We start from the raw sequence: 23,289 nt of genomic DNA, 5'->3' as shown, positions 1-23,289 counted from the left end.
ACCATGTGACAGCTGAGATACTGTGCAGAAGTCATGGACTGTTGTCTCAGCAGACTTGGTTGACTATTTTCACTATAATTTTTGTTATTCCTGAGGAAAACAGCAATCACTGTTAGAAAGTGAAAGATTCTTTTTTTCTGGGCAAACAATATAAATTAATAAATTGCCTTTATGTGCATTCAGTTTTGAAAAGAATGAATGAATAAGATAATCAATTATGATAGGTCAAGGTCAAAGTGTTGTCATATGCACAGTTAGTTAGTGTTTCCCTGTACAATGAAATTCTTACTTTGCCGTCCACATGAATGCCACATAATACAAGTGAAATATAAGGTAGATGAGCAATAACAATTCTAAATAGGCAGTAAAATCACAAATCTAAGGCACCTTAAAGCAGCAAGTGAAGGAAGCAAATAATACAATACACACAAGAGAGAGAATATAGGCTACATGGGAGCCGTGGAGTGTAAATACTTAGCAGTGAGTGTGCAATTATGCATGTGCAGATTAAACTTGTTAATACTGGGACAGCTGAATTTGCTTCTGGGACAAACAACAAGTCTATCTACAACAAAGGAAGCCACAGGTTTTTTTTCCTTATATGGACATAGTGTAGTTTGTTTTCAATGGAAACTGAATTTGAGTTGCAAACCCAATTCCAAAAAAAGTTGGGAAAACTTAAGGAAAAGATGTGGAAATCTTTTTAAAACCACATTTAACTGAAATTAGTTCAAAGACAGCATATCAAAAGTTGAAACAGAAATTTCATTTCTTTTTGGAAAAATATCTGCTCACTTTAAATTTGATGCCAACATGTTTAAAAAAAACTGGGGTAGAGGCATGTTTAGTGTAGCACTATGTTACATCACCTCTTCTTTTAATAACACAAGCATTAGAGACATAAGGAGACCATTTTAGTTTTGCAAGTGAACTGTTTTCCTGTTTCTGCTTGATATAGGAGTTCAGCTGCTCAACACTTTGAGGCCTCCTTTGTTGTATTTCTCACTTCATAATGTACCAAATGTTTTCAGTGAGTGACAGATCTGGGCTGCATGCAGGCCAGTTTAGCACTCCGACTCTTATTATGGAGCCATGCTGTTGGAATATGTGCAGAATGTGGTTTGGCATTGTCATGCTGAAATAAACAAGGTCTTCCCTGAACCATATGGATAGCAGCATATGTTGCCCCAAAACTTTATTGTTCAACATTAAAGGTGCCTTCACAGATGTGTAGGTTACCCACGTTATGTGCACTAATGCACCCCCCATGTCATCAGGGATGCTGGCTTTTGAACTGTGCGCTGATAACAAGCCCAGTGGTCCCTCTCCTCTTTGGACATGATGTCCATGATTTCCAAAAATGATTTTAAATTCATGATAATGACCTGTTGCTAGTTAACCTACCATAAATAGTTGGAATTGGGGTTGAATAACCTAAGCTCTCAGTGGCAAACTGAATCTATGTAAGCCAATGACAGTTTTGCCTTGCACAAAGTGCTTTAATCAAAAAAGAATGCACAGGAAACCTGTATGAAGTGGATCATGCTTTGTTTGTTTTAGGGAATATCAACATGTGCATTTTCCATGCAGCTTTAAGATCTTAAGAGAAATTTAAATTCGTTTTAATGAAACAACAAAAATAGACATTTCACAAAGTCTTTAAAAAATATGTGAAACAATTTAACAAGTTTATTTGAGCAATTATTTTACTACAATACACAAACACTTTACAAGGACAAACTGATGAATCTGATTAAGGACAAGACATTGAATATTTTGTTCAAAAATACAGAATCAAAGTTAAGCACATTATGAGTTTCTATTGAAGTTATGACTCATCTTTAAATGTATGTAGGTAAGAACTTACAACTGAGGACAGAAAAATCAGCTCAGTAGTACACACTGAAGAATGGATGTAGATCATTTTGGAATCAATCCTTCATAGACACATTACAAGCACCTACAGTGTGTGTCCACACATATTCACTGTTCAAAGCCAAGATGTTTCTTATATTTAAAGCGTCTTACTGTGAAGGGACTTACAGTGGTTCAGCAAATGGTAGCTCGTAAGAAAGCCTTTCAAAAATAGGGCGTGTCCTCTGTCAACAAAAGTAATATTTTCACACAACAGATAGTCACATAACAGGCTTGCTGAGGCTGGTGAAAAATAACCAACAGATTCCACCCTCCCATACCAGTGAAAATACAAAGCCTTCGCTCAAACCACATCCACTAACTTTTGGTAGATCGGGCCATGTTTAGTGCTAGAGTCCATAGCAGGGTGGCTGTGGACCCATGCCTGTGTCTGTCCATCTCCTCAGGTCTTATGAGCTGAGAAGGACATGCCTTAATCTTCTTTGCCCTTTCCTTTAGGCATACCTTCATTCCAGGCCACATAAACAAACAGAGCCAACACCACATGCACAGCAAGCACTGCAACAATGGCGGCATAGAAGTAGCTGTCAGAGCTGGACATCTGCATGGAACCTGGGAAAAGGAGTAAACAATTAATAATGATGGCAGGAGGCTGTCAAGATCAGTTTTTATCAGGATGCCTACAACTTTTATTGGCTTAAGTTTAAAACTTGTTTGTCTAATGGGCATTCAAACAAGAGGGGTGGACAATATGATTGTTGTGAGGTGATTAAAACTGTTTACCATCACAGTGCTTATTACACCACATACACTGTGCTACCTACCCTCTTAATACCTCTGATTGTTTGAGGTCACTGTGATTAAAAAGCAGGACTGCTTAAATGTCAGACTTACCAGATTTGCACATATGGATTCAAACATGTTTATGACCACAAACAGACCACATTCTGTCTGGCAAGTTTATCTGTACATGGCTTCTCAACTGATTATCAAGAAAACTGGCCCTATCATTATGTATATCAATATGAAAACAACATACCACAACAGATGATATATTACATCATCAACCATCACTTAAATAATTATGTCATCATTAGGGGGAAAAGGTTATTATTAAAAGCCCATATGTCTTTATTGCTTGGTCTTCTGAAGATGCTGATATATGCATCAACAAATGACAGGAATAACACCGCAAACCATTAATCAGGGAAAAAAGGTCTGCAGATTAATTGATAATGAAAATGAAGTTTAGCTGCAGTCATAACTGGACTTTGTAATTCTACAATATCGACTCTGGTTACCCTCAAAGATGTACGCTTTTGATGCGAAGTACAGTCCAATGGGCAGCGTGACCATCATGATGGTGAAGAACAGCAGCGTCTTGAGGGCTGAAACCAAGGAGTTGTCATTTCTGCAGAGGAGCACAAGATCGTGAGTAAGTCGACATAACACAAAACAGCGGCGTTACTATCAAAGAGCAACGGAGATGTCTCTTGGCAATGTTTAATGTTGTGTTCCGAGATTACGTCACATTAAATAAATCAAGCAGCACTGGGGGACGGGGTTTTGAGGTCAGTCGTCACTACAGAAAGAATGAGCTACAAAGAAGTTAGCTAGCTGTTCATTTAATGTAATTGTTTTCTCACCCTCTAAGATAAGGCGGCGGTCCTGCTGAGGCGTCTGAAGATGCTCTGACAGATCCGTCCATTGCTGGACAGCTGGGAGTCGAGATAAAGACAAATATGATCGTATCACCAATTTAACGTTTACCCCTAACTCAGTTGTCCTGTCGCCTTTTCCGCATTGGGTCACGTGATCATCACATGACTAGGTTTAATGCCATTTTGTCTCGCGCGACCAAACAACTATGGACGATATCTACAAATTGTCATTAGCTGTTTATGGTTTTAATATGCTAAAGGTATTATCGTCGATGCATTATGCGCTCCTAAATAAATCCACGGGTAGGACCAACTAACTTAGAGTTTATCTCACTAAAATACTGGACAAATGATCAACATTAAAGCAATGTCTATTTCCTGTAATTTCCTTATAGCATACTATCTGCAGTTTACATTTTGATAACCAGTGTTGGGAGAAGTGTTCAGTAGCAATAGAACAATGTAAAAATACTGAATTACAAATAGGGTACAGTAAAATGCAAACTGAACTTATTAAAGTAGCCTATCAAAAGTACACATGATGTTATATTATCACAGCCATACTCTTAAACATTAAAACAGATTAGCATAATTAATTTTAAACTTGTTACCAAAACAAACTTTTCAAAGTCAATTAAGTATGATTTAATTTATTTAAGGATTTCAAATAATCTAAAGTGGCTTACAATTGTTAAGATATTGAAAGTCTTTTCTCAGCCACATAAAGAAAAAATCATGTTTCTCTGAAAAATTCTAGTTCACAGCATTTTGAGATATGTGGTTTACATTTGTAGCAGCACCTTGTCAGTTCATAAAGTGTCAAAGTTGACAGTAACTGACAATTTGTTGACACTTACTGTACTGACTTGCTAGTTACAAGGTTGGAAAGTTGGAAGACTAAAGAAATCTTTCTGTTTCAACACAGCATTGAGAAAAGCAAATACTACATGATTGATCATAAATGACAGGGTTGTTTATGTTTGTAATGTGTGGACTTGTCTTGCTTGATTGGACAAAAAAATCAAAGTGATTGTCAGGCTTCCACATTAATGTTTGTTGGCCACAGTGTTTTAAGGGGTTGGCCTGTGGTGAAACTAGAAAAAGAGTAAGGAGAACTCTTGTTTGTATCTGCAGCTCACTGCCCCTGTGTGCTTGGCATTGATGATGGGGAGTTCAGGTCTGCTTTGAGATTTGGCTGATGGTTTTACAGTACAGCATCACTCTTACACAACTGGACCATATTACACACCTTTTTAACATAATATGTAAATAATAAAGTTAATTTTAAATTGATTTGATGTATATTGCTTGTAGGTTTATATAACCAGTGGTGGGAGAAGTATCCAGCAGTGTAAAATACAACAGTGTAAAATACTTGACTAGTGTACAAGTAGGCTACAGTAAAACTACATTCAACTAAAATTAAAATACAACCTGAACTTAAAGCACCAAATGTACACATTATGCATTGGAATTACCACATGCAAAGTTGTACTATTATAGCCTACATATTGTTAACCATTTAAAGTAGATACATTTTCATTGTTCTCTCTGAAAACCTTGTATCTGCAAGCTGTAAACTTTATGAGTCAATAAAAATACCTATAAATTAGTTCAAATGTTACCAGATATGATTTCTGTGTTGTTGGGTTTTTTTTCTAGATATTATCATGCTGATGTGTGTGCAATTTTTGTCATTTTTCTGGTAAGTTTGTTTTTAATATGTTATTTCTGACATTAAAAAGTGTATTTTCATTGGTTTCACCATTTTGATTGGCAGTCTGATGCTATTACTCCACTTCTAGTCACTACTGCACAGAATCTGATTGCAAAAACATAAGATGGCAGTCCCCGTATTCAAGATACAGTATTTTAGCTTCATTTTTGCATAGTGGAGGGAGGTGGTGACAGCATATCCATCATATACTGTATGTGCCAATGGCACAACATCATACAGCAGTTTAGGATTTAAAAAAAAGGAAAAGGGTGGTACATGTACATGCTGGATGGTATGATAATTTTATGAGATTTATACTGCGTTGACTTGCTAGTCACAAATTTGAAAGCTGTCCTCTAAGAAAAAGCCTATTTGTGCCAGATATGCTTGATAGTAACTGACAATCTGTTGACACATACTGTATTGACTTGCTAGTCGCAAGGTTGGAAAACTGAAGGACTCCAAGTAAAGAAATTCTGTCCAAGCACAGAAAAGACAATATATGATTGATCATAAATGACAAGCTGTTGAAATTTGTAATATGTGGACTTGTCTTGGCAGTTTAGCCGTGCAGCACATTCTTTTTCTTAGTAGAGGCTTGGGCTTGTGGAAAAAATATAAATAAAAATAAAAAAAATGTGTAATGATAGTCACTTTTCTACATTAGGCCTGGTTATCATTTTTAGTAAAAGTTTTGTGGTCACAACTTTGTAAGGTATTGGCCTGTGGTGAAATTAAAACAAGAGGCCCATTGAGTAAGGAGAAATGTTTGTATCTGGAACTCACTGCCCCTGTGTGCTTGGCACTGATGATGGGGAGTTCAGGCCTGCTCTGATATTTGGCTGTTTTCCTCTATAATAATAATAGTAAGGACTCTAGACCTTACTGTGTAAAGTGTCCCGAGTACCCCAAGTGGGCTTTCACCAAAGCAAGGAAGAGGCCCAACACCAGCAGGGAGAAACCAGAAACAAAAGGGGATAACACTGTCATCCCTTATGTGGCTGGTTTATCAGAAAAGTTAAAAAGGATCTTTCGCAACCACAATATCCTAGTTAACTTTAAACCAGGCAACACCCTGCGGCAAAGACTGGTCCACCCGAAGGACAAAACACCAGACATAAACAGAGTGATGTAGTGTAGTCAGAAGTGTAACGACTTGTACATTGGTGAAACTAAGCAGCCGCTGCACAAGCACATGGCCCAACACAGGAGGGCCAATCCCAGTGGACCAGAGTCAGCAGTCCACCTCCACCTGAAGGACAAAGGACATTCTTTTGAGGACAGTGAAGTCCAGATCCTCTCCAGAGAATATCGCTGGTTTGAGAGAGGAGTCAAGGAAGCTATTTTTGTAAAAATAGAACACCCCTCACTAAATAGGGGTGGTGGACTAAGAAACAACTTGTCATCCGTCTACAATCCTGTTTTGAGATCTCTGCCAAAACATACCCACCAGGACAATAGGCGTCAGTCCACAGGGGAGGATTCAAAGACAGGTAATGACTCTCACCGATACTGGGCTATAAGGACTCAGTTGTTAGGGGACATTGTTGGCCTTTAAAGGACTGAAACACCACCAATGGGGATAAATATCTCTGGCTCAACACCAGTCGGGCAGAACTGATGAGAGGTGAAACGTCTTTGACCTAAAACCAAGTCAGGTTGATCAGAGAGAGAGTATTCAAATACAAAACCAAAAACTAATTAGAGAGTTTATGGTGGAGAGCTTTGGGAATAGACCATAAGCCAGAGATTATTGAATTTCATGAAACAACTGCTTCTAAAATAGAATCTAGACAAAAGTTGTGTTCTCAGTGCAACAGCAGTATGCAGATCTGGTCAAATGGTCATCTATTACAAGTTTAATATCAGGTTGTCCTACCTCATGGATCATGTCCTCTGGCCTTAGAGAAGTATTTCCCATGGTTCTCTCTTTCTGGACTAGTTATGTCTTTACATTTCACGTGTGACCAGTGCTCTGTGTCAAACAAGCACCCCACACACCACACCTGTTGTTTTGACCAAGTAGTGGTGTCCTTCAGAAAGTATTCAAAGCACCGTAACAAGAAACTTTTACTGTAAGTGAAGTTTCCATATGAAATGAAATTGAGAACAAAACACTTTAAAAATAGTCCCATGCTGTTCATCACTTTGTCATTTGGTGCATTTACTGTACAACTGGTGCCAGTGTTATTCATGTCATCATTCTCATGGGCTAAGATTTTCTTTTTGACACATGCAATGATGAGAAGTAACTAAGTACATTTACTGTAATTTAAGTACTGTTTTCAGGGTGCATGTATTTCATTTTATTATTGGCTTGAAACCACTTTACAAAAAGCAGAGTGGTTTCTCTACCTCACCAGCTGCAAAACTACTGTATTTCCTGTACAGATTGTTGCATCAGTATTATCAATCCTATAATGTAATATATAATAAATATCAATCACAGTGTAGGAGCCATTTTTGTCCAGAACAAATACTTTTACTTCTGGTACTTTTAGTATATTTAAGTGATACTACTTATTTTATTCAAGTAAGATTGTGAATACAGCTCTTTTACGTGTAATGTGGTGGTTTTATTGTACTGGTACTGTTACTGTGATTGCTTATTTGGTACCTCTACTGTATAATCCGATGCAGGTAATCACCATCATCTCTACATCCAGCCCTCATTGGCTTCCTTGGAGCCTTAACACCTAAAACCTCATGGTAGTATGACCCACAGGCCATATAGGAGTACATCATATGCATGGGAACACAGGCACCGCTAAACCTGATGCACAACTCCATTAGCAGACTTGCCATTGTGGCAGCAGGCCCACAGTGAGACCCCCACTGCTGTAAAACACAATGATGTGCAACAGCTGTAGAAATTACCCTGTGCGACGGGAAGAGTTAAGTCTGGCTTCATCCAGCAGGCAAAGAATCACGGTGTCATGCTAGGGTTAGGCCACATAATGCCTCATTACTCATTCATTTTGTGTTAACCACATTTGTGGCAGGGTTTTCTGCTGTTGTGGAAATAGGCTATTCTTTATCTGCTACAAATGAGAAATCATTTTTTCAAGGCCTCTCCTGCTCATACTGACAGGGAGGAGAAAATAAGTAAGAAAAAAAACTGGCTGTCGAATAGAGAATCAGACAATTTATGCTTTCAAGACATCAGTACATGAGGATGCTGTGAAAAGCTCTACTTAGTTCTTGCCTATGCCTGTATCTACTATATGAAAATAAAATGGTATAATTTATTATATTAAAGACATATCCCATATGCTAAGGGCTTTATGGCATGACATGGCTGTAGAACGCATTCCTGAGGCACTAAAAACTGTAGCAGGCAAAGCAAAAGTAAATGGAGGTGACATTACAGAGAGACTACACCACTCACAGTGAGACAGAAACATAAGTGTATGTGAAATTGGGAAAAATAAAGTCATGAGATATGATGTATCTTATAGTGTAGGGCCAAATGGATCATGCTGACCTTGAACATGACCATAAAAAAATGTCTTCACAAGCTACTGGCATTCATATTAAATCACAGGCAAAAAGTCAGACAGTGTGGGTGGATAGAGTCATTTCAGTTACCCAGTCTGGACTCTGGGCAGTATTTTGATTTATTTACTGACTAATATGAGTCGCAGTCTCTTCTATCAATATATTGTGTGTAAAAAATGCCAATTATTATTTTACAAAGATATATATCTTGGAATGCAGTGTCACTAGTTAGCCAACATTTGTAGGATTTTATAAAGTCAGATTTCTGTGCTAAACTATGCTTACATTAGACTGAGAGTCAAATATTAATCTGTTTATATCAAAGAGGGCGTTTTCAGCCACAAGAATATGTACAGGTAGAGCTTAGTAGGGAATAGTTTGACATTGCTGAGGTGCAATAGATACGATACATGCTATGTGGCTGGTCATCAGCAACTTGAGCTAGCTCGTCTGACGTTAGCATAACAACCAGAAACAAGGGTAAATAACAAGCATGGCTCTTTCTAAAGATAAAAAACAAAACACTAATTAAAAAAACTGACATGTAAAAATGATGTGTTGTGGTTTTTCAAGGCATTACTCTATGTGCTGGACTATTTCTTCAAGTTAAATCATGACAGTTTTTTGTTTTTGGTATGAATTAAACAAACCAGGTAATGCCCTAAAAATCAGAATCAGATTAACTGTCTCCACTGTTTCCAGTTTTAGTGCTAAACTAACTGTTTCTTAATTAAATCTTCATATCTAAGAGTGGTACTAGGCATAAAAAAAAAAATCAAAAAATCATATTTGCCATTATATAGTGTGCAAGATGCATACAGTAAATAGAGATGCAGAGAGCAGGAAAAAGATTGAGAGGCGTGGAAGGAAATAGGAGAGAGAAGAAGGATGACCCTGCCATTAGTCTGTGACTCTGTGGCGTGGTAAAGCCGACAGTGTCGTGTTCCCTTGAGCCCCTTTATTCACTGTGGCTGGCATGTGGGCTGCTATTTTCTTCCACATCAGGGACACTGTCTTGTAAAACTGCCAGTGGAATTGAACCATTTTGTGCCATTTTGCTGCAGTGCAGCATGAGCGCACCAGGTTGTGTAAGACAGATTGAGCCTGTCTGTGGTGATCCAAGATCCATCAGATTCCTATTCCTGCATCTATAATCATCCAGTGAGGTTTTAATTTCATCCAAAATCAGGCAGGCTGTCCAAATATAACTGCAGCCAAGCACAAAATTCAGATAATTAATCTGAAAGTAAATGTGAAATATGCTAGATACTAGTGTAACGACCTTACTACTCCAGCAACTGTGCATCATATCAGGAATGTGACACACTGACATCTTGGAACCTCCCTCCGAGGTGAACAACTCATAGTTTGTTTGCTGGGTGGAAGTTATATGGGAGCCTGTCAGAGCTTATCCTGGCTATAGTGGTGGTGTAGAACAAAATTATCTATGTAGAGATTCTGCTTGCAAACCAATGATGGTAAGATGATGTCATGGGGTAGGACTGGATAAGTCTGACTTCTTCCTACTCCATTCAAGCATGTACTAGGTATAAGCACATTGATATTGGATTAACATTTGTGGATATGTGTGAAATTATGTGTGTTGACATATCGACTGTCTTTACATGCTTGAAAGAATAAAATCAATCAATAAATCAATCAATAGTGACATGTGCTCAGGCACACTTGGAATATCATAAAATTACATCTCTGGCTCCTGATGCGTATCATGTCATCCAGACATTTAATGGGAAAGAAAGCTAGATTTGTTTATCATCTGTTTGTTCTTCCCTGATTCGTGACTTCTAAAATTTCCAAACCAAAGAGGGATGCCTGGCAATTTGAACTTTGGTGACCACTTTTTAGGCCAATAAACTGATACATGTGACAGATGAAATAAGAAAAAGACAATTTTGTTTACCAGAAGAAATGTCTGAAGACTATGAGAGAATTCAATTCTACAATCAACAAGGCACTCCTTTTTCCATTAAGATACAAAGCTGGGTCTGATTATTTATTTTTTGTCTTGAATTAAAACCAGAGCAAAAGCTTCCACAGTCTTCCCAGTGTGTTTTGTCAGGGCATCACTACTCAGAAGACAAGCCTGGGGTAAAACAGCATCTTGGCAAATTATACAGCCCACACTCTCAGCAAAGGAAGGGACTGAGCTATACATACACAGTGAGGATGAAATATCACATTCAGACTTACCAGAGCTTAGACTGCAGCTCAAATGCATTTCCAGTTTGGTGCTCACCCCAGTTTTAATATCCTCAACTGCTAAAATCCAAATAATGAAATCCTTTGTAATTCGGCTGAGAATTGAATAAAGGAGCTTCAGTTTAAATCTACAATTAGGTTAAGGATTGCAATTAATGAAAACAACAAACCTTTAGACTTTTTCATTAATGAATGCTAAATCACAATAACAGTGTCTGTAAAAACTCCATTCATTTTTCTTTCACTATGCTGCTGATGTACTGTGCAAAAAGGCATTTATTCATTCTTGCATGTGATGTACACATAGTGGGAAGTGACTTGAACGGTATGTATTGACTCACACTGACTACCCACCATGCTGCCAATCCTATTTGGAGAACAGAAAATAACTCATCTGGACTTTTTTTTTCTTGCTAGTTAACCATATAGTTGTCTGCCCTTAAACACTGTGCACAATGTATCGGTGACACATCTGACTTTCTGTCAACATGAAGGAACAGTAGTATCTGGAATGGTTTAAAGGGATGTAATGGCAGCAGTGTCCTCTTCAAACATGATTAAATCTTTACATGACACACATCTTGTGAAAAGGCACTGGATGAGTCATAGCAGACATCCACAATGAGGCTCTGGAAACAACTTTATCTAGGATTCCCAGTAAAACATAGTTTACACATTGATCTCTGCCACATTATTGTTTGTTATGTAGGACTTACTTTTCAGTCCATCTGTGGCACACTTTGAAGTGTCCATAAGGAGGAAACGTGGGACGCAAAGAGCAAGTAGGATCATTTTGTACTCTTTGCGGAAGTTTTGGTTTAGTAGTCCATATATGATGGCATTGAGGCAGCTGTTGAAGTAGGCCATAAAGTAGCTTGTGACAAAGAGCCACTCAGGGATGTTGGGCGCAACTTTCACTGGGTTTATAGCTACAGCCAGGCCTATGAGGTTCAGTGGAGCCCAGCACACTGCAAACAACACAAACACCATAAACATAGTCAGGAAGTTCCTCATGTCACTTGGTTTCAGTTTGGTCCTTTGCTCTGGTCTGACCCTATGTTTCACTTGAATCACCAGCACCCATATCCTCATATAACAGTAGGAGACCACCAGCAGTGGGATCAGAAAGTGAATAACCACCACTGAGATGGTGTAGTATGTGCTGACCGTTTGAGCAAAAGTACATGAGTAGATACGAGGATCATACTGCAGCGAGCCGACAAAGAAGTTGGGCACTGTGGCAAGGGTGGTGAGCAGCCAAGTGAGGCCCAGATAGCAGCAGGTGTTCCTCAGGCTGTACAGACGGTCGTAATGGAGGCTGTGGCAGATGTAGCAGTAGCGGTTGATGGCGATAGCTGTGATGTTAAAGACTGACCCGATGACGCTGAGGCCCATGATGAAGCCACTGGCCTGGCAGTGCAGGTCACCCATGGTCCAGTCATTATGGAAGATGGCAGTCAGTACCAGAGGGTAGGGATACAATGCCACCACCAGGTCTGCTACGGACAAACTCACCACAAAGAGGTTGCCTGGAGAAACAGAAGATGTTTAGATAATAAACAAAATGTGAGCCAGACTGGCGTATAATTAAAGCCTACAGCACTCCCTTTTCTGTTTCTGCTCCCGGTTAAATTCCTTAAAATAAACTGGGTCATTGAATGTACGACTGTGACTTCCCATCACAGAAAAGTAGCTTCATTGTGTCTTCTGTGGCTCATTTCATAGACAAGGGAACCAGAAGTGCAAAAATGCCAGTTCAATTCTCAATTGCAATAGGAATTAATTAGTTGTATTTTTATTTGACAGGTCCAGTCCCAATATATGGAACAAATAAGGTGGTTCTTGTTTCAAAATGTCTTTGCCCCTGGGAACAGGCAGTTGAACAATGAGTACATGAAAACCACAATGTGGATAACTTTAGCGTCAGATTACATCCAAACAAGTTCCTGTCCTCCTGAGGTCTACGCTGACGTGACCCCGGATTTCCTTAGAAAACATGAATCATAGAAATTGACATCAGATATTGTTCCAGTGCAGCTGCTCTGGGTGGGGAGAATAAAACAATAAATCAAATTGTGTCAGATAAGAACACAGATAACAAGAACATACACTGGAGTCATAATGCAATCAAACTGAAACATTAGCTTCCCATGTTTTGAACAGATGTTGTGCAATAAAGAGTCTAATGTGTCTCCAAGCTACACATTTTTGTGGTGAAGATTTGCAATAAAAGTGAACACCCAGTGTCTGCAGCCAATAAATACAGATCACCCAGCTTTTTATAGATAAAGTGAGTAAAAATGAACCCGTTTGAAAATGTGATTACATATTGCTTGACATTACTAGCATTACTAGCTTACAGCCACTTTCTCATGATCTATGAAGGTGCAAGTCTCTCATGCACTCAAATAACAGCTGAAACAACAGAGCTTGATTGGCAGATATGTTGAGAGTGGATTTAAAACACATGTTGGCCATCATTCCTTGGAATGGAAAGCTCGGCAGGATCCTTGCATTCTAGGGACAACACAGCTAAGTTATCTAGCAACATCTCAAATTTGAATTCATTTGCCTAACTTGAATAATTCAATGAAGTGATAAAGAAAATAACAAACACGCAACATTCTTACAACTTCATAAGTTGTGGATTTGACTGATATTTTTGTTTTAAATTTAGAAACAGCAGTCAGAGCTGGTTTTTCCACAGACCTGGCACAGGCATTCACGAACAGTTCAAGTTAGTAAAACAGCACGAGTCATCTCTCAAGCTCGAAGAGACGAAAGTAAAAGCATTTGTTCTTCATCCTGCTCAGTAGGAAAATCTGTCAAATTGTATTTGTGAAGCGCATAGTACCCTCTGTGTGGAGATGTTTGATTCCTCACTGACATCATGTGGCTCAGTGTTATCAGGGTTTGCTCCTCACTTATAGCTTTCTTTCTCCCACATAACATTAAAGGGATGAGGTCGGTGCTAAAACACCACTGATTACTGTGAAGTGGTCAGATGACTCCGTTTTACTGGCATCCATTATTAAAACACTTGAAGAACCATTACCTCTAGCTGTTTAATTGCCCAACTTGGCTGACCTAATACTCATCACACTCAAGCTCACAGCAGTCAAAACCTTCCGTGTAAAACAATTGGCCAGTGTCGCCTGAATCGAAATAGAGTGGTGTCAGCTGGAACCTTTGGGAGTCATTATTATCACTGAGTGAAACATTGAAAAGAGTTTAACCTGAATGCTGATTGGATACAGGCCATCGTAAACAGCTGTCTAATACACTTTAACTCATGTGACACCATTTGTTCTTATTATTTGATCTCAGTCTCACAAATCTGTCAAACAAGTGAAGTGGTGCATCAGATCAGCCATTTTTTTTGCTTTAAAGTGTCTCCTGAGTATTGAGCGACCACCCTATGAACTCCCCCAGTGTGTGGCTGTCTCCGTCTGTCGCAGAAAATGTTTTTTTGGCAAATAAAAGAAAAATCTAAACCATACAGCAGAAAAATATTCAGGTCAGCATAAGTTGAACAAGATATTTGTCTCCAGAATCATGCAGCATACGCCAGGCTGCACTGCATCGCTCTCTGCCTTCCATAAGGCTCTGTACAATGTAAAGCATGTTTATGGCATATTGCTTCATTCTGGCTGAATTGTTTTGAATATTAAAAAGAACATGCTGGAAATAAAAAGGGGAGCTGTGCTGGAGCAAGAATAGGTACATAATGAGGACGCAAGTTCAAGAGATAAACAAAACAGAAGGCCGCCGACTGAGTTGATTTTCAGTTTTAGACGAACTGCATCGCACTGAGTACATGTGAATCTCAAGGGCTTATGTTCCTTTGTCAAACCCACTGTCTGTATCCCACCGCTTTTCTGTACCTGTACTGAAAACGCAATATCGCTTTGATTCACCCAGCTATATTTATACTCCTCTGAAGGGAAGATGAGCACATAAGGATGTGTAGGAGTGTCGGCTTCACTGCTATCCAGCTGAATGTCAGCAGGACTAGGCTTATTACTACAAGTGCATATCCAAATTAGATTAGATTCTACTTAGTCAGTTATGGTATTATACAGTAAATTAGCAAGGTTAACCTTTAAGTGAGGGCTTTAGCATTGATGAATTATTAGTGACTCCTTCAGGAGCTCATGTTCAAGGGTTCAGAGGATTTTTGTTCTAAGAATTTTAACATTATACTGACAAGAGTTGCCTTTTGGTGGTGCAGCCTATATGAAACATCATCACATTATCAAAGGCCACCAATAAGGCCACTTGCCTAGGTAAATAAGACTCAGTAGGCCTGAGAGACATCACACCATTAGAACACAGAATTACTTCTTTTCTTTTCTTTTTTATAAAACTGTCTTCTGCTGTAGAGAGAAAAATGAGATGTACTGCAAACATACAATTAGATTACATTTACCCGATCCAGGTGTAATTTACACATATAATCCTATTCTAATAATCGCAATCTGATAATGTCCTACCTCCACACTTACCATGTTAGAAAAATAAATGTCATCCACTATTTTGTTTTGTTGTTAATGTAGCATGCTAAGTGATTTTCCCAGTGGACCTGTGCTGTAAATTTAAACTGGCTTCTGGTTTGACTCACTGAGTCAATTAACCGCCCTTTGAACACTGAAGTGTTTGGGTTTTATTCAACACTGTAGTGTGACTGGATGTAGTGCATGATATTCTTTTTTTTTTTAGGTGTGACATACTCAAAGCAGTAGCATGGACATTGGGGACTAATTACAACAGTAACAATAAAGAAATAAAAAGCAGCTTGTTCCTAGGAGTTTGTGGGAATGTGCATGGCCTCAGCCCCTGGCGTCTAGTTTAAGTCAAAAGTGGTTAGAAATGGATTCAGTGTCAGTAAAAGCTGATATATTATCTTTATGGGTGGATGATATTTTCTCTAGTGTGATTATTTATCACTATCACTAGTGTGTTTCCAGTCTTTATGCTTAGATAAGATACCCAGCTCTTGGCTCTAGCTTCATACTTACTATAATCTTCGAGAGTGGTATTGATCTTCTCAACACTTGGCAAGAAAGTGAATTAATTTTGAACTTGTCCTTTTAGAAAATGTTGATTATAGGCCTTCACAGCAGCATCACTCTATTTAAGTGTCTCACAAATTCATGACAGTGTGAAAAGCATTTACAATACCAGGACCCTGATTGTGCTGGCTTGTAATCCTGTATAACATACTGTTCTCTCAAAGTCAGCACAGCTTTGCTTTTAAAAACCCGCTGAATATCAAATGCTCTATTTCAGTACTGATAAACAATAGTCTGGCACCATTCAGTGTCCCATCTTTGGACAATTTTAAACTTAGACTGGCAGAAGAAAGTGAGAATGAGTTACCAGTCCACTACCTCTTTAATTCTCACATGTTGCAGACAGGCACGTAGGACAGCGTGTGTCTGCCATTGTAGAGTAGTGCTGTGTTCATTGTGTCTGTCCCTCTTTGTGTGGCTGGCCAGGGGATCATGGCAACCTGGAGTACAGGCCGGCAGTGTGGCAATCCTATTTAGAGGCTATGAAATCTGTTCGGGGAGAGAAAGCATAGGAGGAGAACCTCAGAAATATTCATCCAAAATGCAGCCAAAAATAAAATTACTTTTTTAAAGCAGGATTATCTCATTTTAAAATATTCCTTTTTACATACTACAATAAAGAGGATTTATTAGGTCATTGTGAAGGTATAGGGGCAGGCTGAACAGCTTAGCTGTCTGTGTTTGGGGGTTATGGGTTAATGTGATCTGTGTCTCTCTGGACATCCAGTGAAAGACATGGAAATGAAGTGACACCCGTGGAGATACAGCAGCCTGCTGGGCTGCCATGTCTCTGTCAGTGCCAGCGATGGACGAGAGGAAAAAAGGAAGAAGCAGTCAATTTGTTCTCTTTGCTCCCTCCCCACCTGTCTCTCTTTGTCTGGGTGTTATCTGACCAATGGGGGGGCTGCATGCAGACTGGTGCTGGGCATCTTTGAAGCCTGAGCAGCACAGTGTAACTGTGTCTGTTTATGTTTGTATATGTGTGTGTGAGAGAGAGAGAGCTCATCTTAATTCTGCATAGTTCTGTTATCATTCCTCAGCAGGGCCTAGCGATACCCTCGGGTCATCTCTGTTTCCACCTCCTTCGTTTTCTCTCTCTTTTTTGCTATTTCTTTGACAGACACACAAAAAACAGAGCAAGGGTAGCTTCTTCAGTGCTTCCATGAGAGAGAGAAAGAGCGAGAGAGAGAGAGAGGGGGGTGTGATCACTGAGCAGCCGTGTAGCAAACAGATAATCACAGTCTGATTGAACCACCTCATCAAACAGCCCTGGAGCCCCTCAGTCACTCTAGCTGTTTCATTAAGATTTGTGGAGTAAATGTCATATGAATTCCTGGAGTCATTTCATTGTAGCTCACACACACAAAATTCATTTAAGCAAACAAATTATGTGCACACATTTTCACACATGCACAGATACATATCTAGGAAGGCCTTTAGGAAACCAGCATAAAAGTACATCAAATGTTGAATCGGTGCTGCAAAACCCATCAAGGCCTTCAACATAAATATTTTTTCCTGCATTTTTTTCTGTGATTATTTACATTTAGTTTTGCCTTTTCTGTTGGACCCATCTTCACCCCTAGGTGCCAGTGCTGCAGCCCATGGACTTGATGGTTGACGCTACAGCCAAGCGTGTTTTCAGCAATGCCCATACCTACCACATCAACTCTATCTCTGTCAACTCTGACCTTCAGACGTTCATCTCTACTGATGACCTCAGGGTAAACCTGTGGAACCTGGAGATCACTGACCGCAGCTTCAGTATCCTTTTATCTTACCGGACATATTACTGTTGGCATAGAAGTGTGGGTGTGTGAAAAACAGTGGGTGGAGACTAACCCTGATGTTCAGATCTGTCTGTACAGAAACTGTGTCACTCTCTCTATTCCAAATAGTTGTGAGAACAGTTTATCAGAGGTTCCCTTTGCTGTACATGAAAGCAGCTGTCCACAGTTGATATTAGAGTTTGTCCTTAGCACCTGTCTCCAGACATTGTGGACATCAAGCCGGCCAACATGGAGGAGCTGACGGAAGTGATCACCTCAGCGGAGTTTCATCCCCAGCAGTGTCACACCTTTGCCTACAGCAGCAGCAAGGGGTCAATACGCCTCTGTGACATGAGACAGGCTGCACTCTGTGACAAACACTGCAAATGTAAGTATTGATAAAGGACATGATGGAGGTTTTATTTATTTACTGCAACATGAATAATAAAACATTTACAGGACAAAGGACATAACAGAGAAGATGAGACAACAAACATTAACAAAAGAGACAAAGGGATTATTCAGTTTAGTTTGTGTGTGAAAATGTGTAGTGTGGGTGTATCCAACTCTTTGCAGACTGATATTCAGTACATATTAAAGAAAAATAAAATTGAATCAAGGGTTAAATCAACAAGAGTGACCCCAGATTGCATACCCCAGCTCCTGGGGACATGGCGAACATCCCCTAATACTCCTGGTTTGTTAATGGTGGGCAAAGATGAATGGGTAAATAAGACAGCTTGATAGAAAATGGATGCTTGGAATAATAAAATAACAATAAAAGAAAAAATAATAAAGCAATTTTGATCAGATAAATACAATATATACATATGCATACAGATATTTATGCACACCCAGATATATATGTATACACATACTGTATTCATAAAACTCAAATAAATGAAATTAACAAATCAGTAAATATTAGAGAGAGAGAGAGGAAAGGGAAAAAAGAAAGAAAAGAAGGGGGGGTTGGTTATATTTTCTGTTAATCTAGTTTGATTGATAGGCGTGACACACTCAAAACAGTAGCATGGACAATGACAAATGAGGACTAATAACAGTAACAATAATGAAGTAAAAGCTGCTTGTTATATTTCTAGGAGTTTGTGGGAATGTGCGTGGCCTCAGCCCCTGCTATCTGGTTTAAATTAAAAGTGGTTAGAAACAGATTCAGTGTCAGTAAAAGCTGATATATTATCTTTATGGGTGGATGATATTTTCTCTAGTGTGATGTGTTCTATGAGAAGGCTGATCCAGGGGTTTAGGTGTAATGAATTTTTAGATTTAGATAAGAAGTGGGTTTTTATATTTAATTGGTAGGTGGTTGACTTCTATGATATTACCAAGCAGGCAGAGTGATGGGGAGGGGGGGATTCTACAGCTCAAGATGGTGGAGAGTTTCTCTGTCACCGCTACCCAGAGGGAGTAAACAGCTTAACAAGTGTGGAAGTAATCATCGGCGCAACACAGAGTGCATTGTGAAGTATCTGTATCAGTGAAACTCATTTTAAACATTTTACCTTGTGTGATGAGTCCTGTGAATGGTCTTGTATTGTATAAGCTGCAAGTTTATATTGGTAGTCATGGAGAAGATATTATTACAGATCTCAGTCAAGAAGTTGGGGCTGGAGGGGAGTGACAAATCTGTTTCCCATTTAGTCATTGGTATTGTTATTGTTCTATCTGTATTTGTGGTGTGTTGAAAATATTAAAATATCCCTGCTGCTGTGTATGAAGAAGCAAGCCAGCACTCTGAATAGTGTTAATGGAGAGAGAGTAGCTGATGTTGTCTGCCTGACAATAAAATATATGCCTGAGACAAAGTGAGTCAAACCTATAAAGAGTAACAACTTCAGTCACCTATGGACACACTTAAAAAAAAAAAGATAGCATGAGATCAAACATTCCTCTGAGCTTCTAGTGGGGTGTCAGGTTGCGACTGATTGACAGAACCCCACAACACTGATGAGGGCTCTTGTGTGACCGGTCACACAAGATCCCTGTCAGTCAAATTGAACCAGGAGGACAGTGACATCAGGTCTGCAATCAGCACAGTGTTCATAATCCACCAGTGTGAGGAAAACTCTGAAAAGGCTGTTTACTCCTGCCGTTCATTTCACACACAGAGTCATTTTTGCCCGCCATATAATCAAATTCTTTTGGCTGGAGTACACAAGAGTGCATCGGGTGTTTTATGTAATGTATTTAAAACTGTGATTAAAAGCTCATTATTACAAACACTCATGGGCCTAATCCGCTGCCTAACTCTCATCTTCTGATTAGCATCATATTGTGATGGCCAAGTTTAGTCTCCTGCCTCAGCTCAGAAAGTTCCTGAGTTTACGTTTAGCCATAAAGCTGCTGGGTGTAATGGTGCTTGGCCTCCACAACCTTTAAGTTCAAAGCCGTGCGACTTCAAACATATATTTTTTGGAGCTCTTCTGTTTTCAGCTTTTAGAGACCTTTCAAACAGCGCATCTCAGTGTCTCTGCCCTGGTCTGTTTGGAAAACAAAATCATGAGGTTCGATGGCTATTTTTTACATCTTAAACCCCATGGGGCTTCAGTAGCTTACTGCAGAGACTGTTCTGTTTTTTCTTATGTGTATATATAAAAGTAATGGTTAAAGTTTGTACAACTCAACAAGGCATTTAAACCTCAAAGTTAGACTATGAAGTAATATCAACTAACTTAGTGGTTGTTTGATAGAAAAGAAAAGGGGGCAATTGAATGATGATGGCATATTTGCCAAGGAAGAAAAACTGCATTAAATTGACGACAGTAAGTATGTTCCTCACTGTCACAGTGCTGTCAGGACACATCACATTTAACATGATGAAATGTGAGGTTGTGCCTGATATAAAACTTGTACAAACAGACACATACACTGCATGACAGTCTCCCTCAGCTTGATACAGTACAGGTACTGGCTCTGATGGAAGGAGGGATATGATTTATCTGAGATGGAGAAACCAAGGATAAAGCCAGATACAGGGAAGAGGGTATTAGTATTATTTATGAAGGGATATGAAGACAGACAGGCAAGGCAGTGGAAACTCCATCACACTGTGCCAACAGGCTCCCTTCAGATAGCAGCCTGACTGTCACACCCAGAGGTCACATGCTACACGTTATATTACATAATTTTAGCTATGAATGTAGAGGGAAAAACTGAAAGTCACTGAAGCAAATATTTTCCTTTTGGCTTCGGTTAAAAAGTATAAAGAAACCGTTGTTCAGCAGTTTTGTTTAAAATTTTTAAAAAATACCTCTTTAAAAAAAACTGATTTAAAACACTTTCCCAGCTATACATTGTCTATACTTTTTGCATATTTCACACTAAAACTGCTTTTTCCGTCATTTATTCACACCGCCCGGGTTTATTTGTTTTACCCTTTGCCTCACCTGCATTCCTGAGCTGTTTGTTCCTGTACACGGACAGGATGACGAGGACATTGCCCAGGATGTCTACCACTATGGTGAAGATCAGCACGCTGGCCAGCGCAGCGGACACTCCACCGGAGGAGGCGCTCAGTCCGCAGTCGCTCTCATTCCGGGACAAACAGTTCGTGCCCTTCACTGCTAAATCCATCTGCCCTCAGGGTGCTGCACCCATGGTGGAAATACTCTGGTGCTGACCTGGATAAAAAAGTATATATATCCAGCACAAAATTCCAAAACGACTTTATTGGAAGGCGTCCTGAACTTCTTCAGGGACGAAACCATACCCCTCCTCCGCCTGCGGAGCAGCAGTAGGAGGCCTTGAAGCGTGCCGTGATAATTAGAAAAGTAATGCGCTTTACGCATGCATGGGAACCGTGTGGTCCTCATAAGTCAGCGTGTTCTCTCCTGCGCGCTGCTCCATTCTGCAAGGGGAGCTGGCTCAGAAGCATGTGAGCGCTAGGTTGCGCGCAATAGAAATGTGAGGATGCGAAGCTCATATAGGGCAATGAAGAGCCCGGAGTTAGCTTCTGGGGCATTATTAAAAACTATAGACTTGTGTTCAGTTTGAAGCGCTGATCTTGTCAGATTCAAGATCGTGAGCTGTTTCAAAACTATGAACAGCCTGCAGTCTTTGCCCCCTGACCCTATCCTCCGTACCGCTCTCATTAAATAACGACCCTGAGATCTGAATGTGAATATGTGATTTTGCTGAGTCGTGCCATGGATAGTGTAGCTTATTTTATTTTAAGGTTTACAACAGCAGCCATAAACATCTTGCACCAATTTGTTCATTAACTGAACTGAACTGAGCTTCTCCTGCGCATGGAAATGGCGCCTTCGTGTGTCCAACACGGATTCTTGCAAACAGGGAAAACACAAAAACAAATGGTTAATATTTTGCATCTAAGAAAATGTTTTAAATTATTCATTACAGGTGTTATATACAATTCTACATTTGGACAAACAGCATTGAAATCATAACCCACAGCCTTTCAAGTTAAACTAAACAGAAAATGACTCCATGGTCGAAATTGCTTGACTGCAGTTATGTTTGATAAAGATGACACTGCCAGTGTTGTGCCAACTGCATATGAACGATGTGGTTTGATTTGGTGGTCACTGAAATGTACTTGGCTGAGGGTCAGCAAAACTCACTGTTTTGAATTGTGAAATTTAAATATGTTTCAGATTATAAACTATAAAAATCTATAGCTTCTATTTTGTTTAGTGTTCAGTTGTCGCATGTACCTCATGGCCAAAAATATCAGCACCCCTGCATTTCTGTCAGATAAAGCACCACTTCTCTCAGAGGACTGTTGCAATCATAAATTCTTTGGTGTTATCAACAATACTAAAAGCAGAACAAAGCCAAACCTGATCCCTTCCACACAGAACTCCAAAAATGAACTGGACAGGATTACTAACACCTTTTTAAAATCATCTTAAGTAGCTGTATTTCAGCATGTGATGCTCCTTTATATTAATCAACTTTGTATTGTTCAGCGTTAAGGACGTGTCACCTCTCAACATGTGTTGATTCCTCTCTTGTCACAATTTGAGCGGGCTAGATCCAAATTCTCTTAATTGAATGTACATTTCTTTTCCTAGGTTCTTTGTCCTGATAAAAAGATTCATGAATACTTCAACACAACACTGAGTTTTCATGAAAACAGCAGTAGCTTTTTGTTTATTACTTACAGCCTTAATCCTTGTGTTTATTAAATACCTGTTTCTTGGTAACCTTGAGTCTATCTAACTATATCTATATCATTTGGGTTTTGTGAGTTTTGATCAATGGAATGTCACAGTGGAGGTTCCCAGCACTACAGCATCATGCTAATATTACAACCACTCAGAAATGGTAATGCAATGGGTTGTCTTTCACAGTTCTGCTGCATTTATTGACTTTTAGAACTTGTGATTAGGTGTTACATAGATGTGCTAGCAAATAGTTGCATGTTTACACAACAGGAAACCCAAAAGTCAGAAAAAACTCTCCAAAGCAACCACTAGCCTGAAATACCAGCTTAT

General features: G+C 39.3%; 3 protein-coding genes across 3 annotated transcripts; 1 reads left to right on the top strand and 2 right to left on the bottom strand.

The window, feature by feature from the left end:
• Positions 1 to 1,698: 1,698 nt before the first annotated feature.
• On the bottom strand, positions 1,699 to 3,717 carry vma21 (vacuolar ATPase assembly factor VMA21). Its single transcript, XM_020614620.1, has 3 exons — positions 3,522 to 3,717; positions 3,177 to 3,286; positions 1,699 to 2,487 (listed from the first exon to the last, which is right to left on the bottom strand). Exons 1-3 carry the CDS (start codon positions 3,581 to 3,583, stop codon positions 2,348 to 2,350), a joined length of 312 nt encoding a protein of 103 aa, XP_020470276.1. The 5' UTR covers positions 3,584 to 3,717; the 3' UTR covers positions 1,699 to 2,347.
• Positions 3,718 to 11,226: 7,509 nt separating this feature from the next.
• On the bottom strand, positions 11,227 to 21,406 carry mtnr1c (melatonin receptor 1C). The gene is made up of 2 exons (XM_020614598.1): positions 21,220 to 21,406; positions 11,227 to 12,500 (listed from the first exon to the last, which is right to left on the bottom strand). The coding sequence occupies exons 1-2, from the start codon at positions 21,404 to 21,406 to the stop codon at positions 11,641 to 11,643; spliced, it is 1,047 nt and encodes a 348-aa protein (XP_020470254.1). The 3' UTR covers positions 11,227 to 11,640.
• LOC109968375 (serine/threonine-protein phosphatase 2A 55 kDa regulatory subunit B beta isoform-like) lies at positions 16,388 to 18,239 on the top strand. The gene is made up of 2 exons (XM_020614599.1): positions 16,388 to 17,807; positions 18,036 to 18,239. Exons 1-2 carry the CDS (start codon positions 17,648 to 17,650, stop codon positions 18,209 to 18,211), a joined length of 336 nt encoding a protein of 111 aa, XP_020470255.1. The 5' UTR covers positions 16,388 to 17,647; the 3' UTR covers positions 18,212 to 18,239.
• Positions 21,407 to 23,289: the final 1,883 nt, after the last annotated feature.

This window comes from Monopterus albus, unplaced genomic scaffold (genome assembly GCF_001952655.1).
Source record: "Monopterus albus unplaced genomic scaffold, M_albus_1.0 scaffold148.1, whole genome shotgun sequence".
NCBI lineage: Eukaryota > Metazoa > Chordata > Actinopteri > Synbranchiformes > Synbranchidae > Monopterus > Monopterus albus.
The sequence above is the reverse complement of the archived record's forward strand: the minus strand, read 5'-3'. Positions and strand labels throughout refer to the sequence as shown.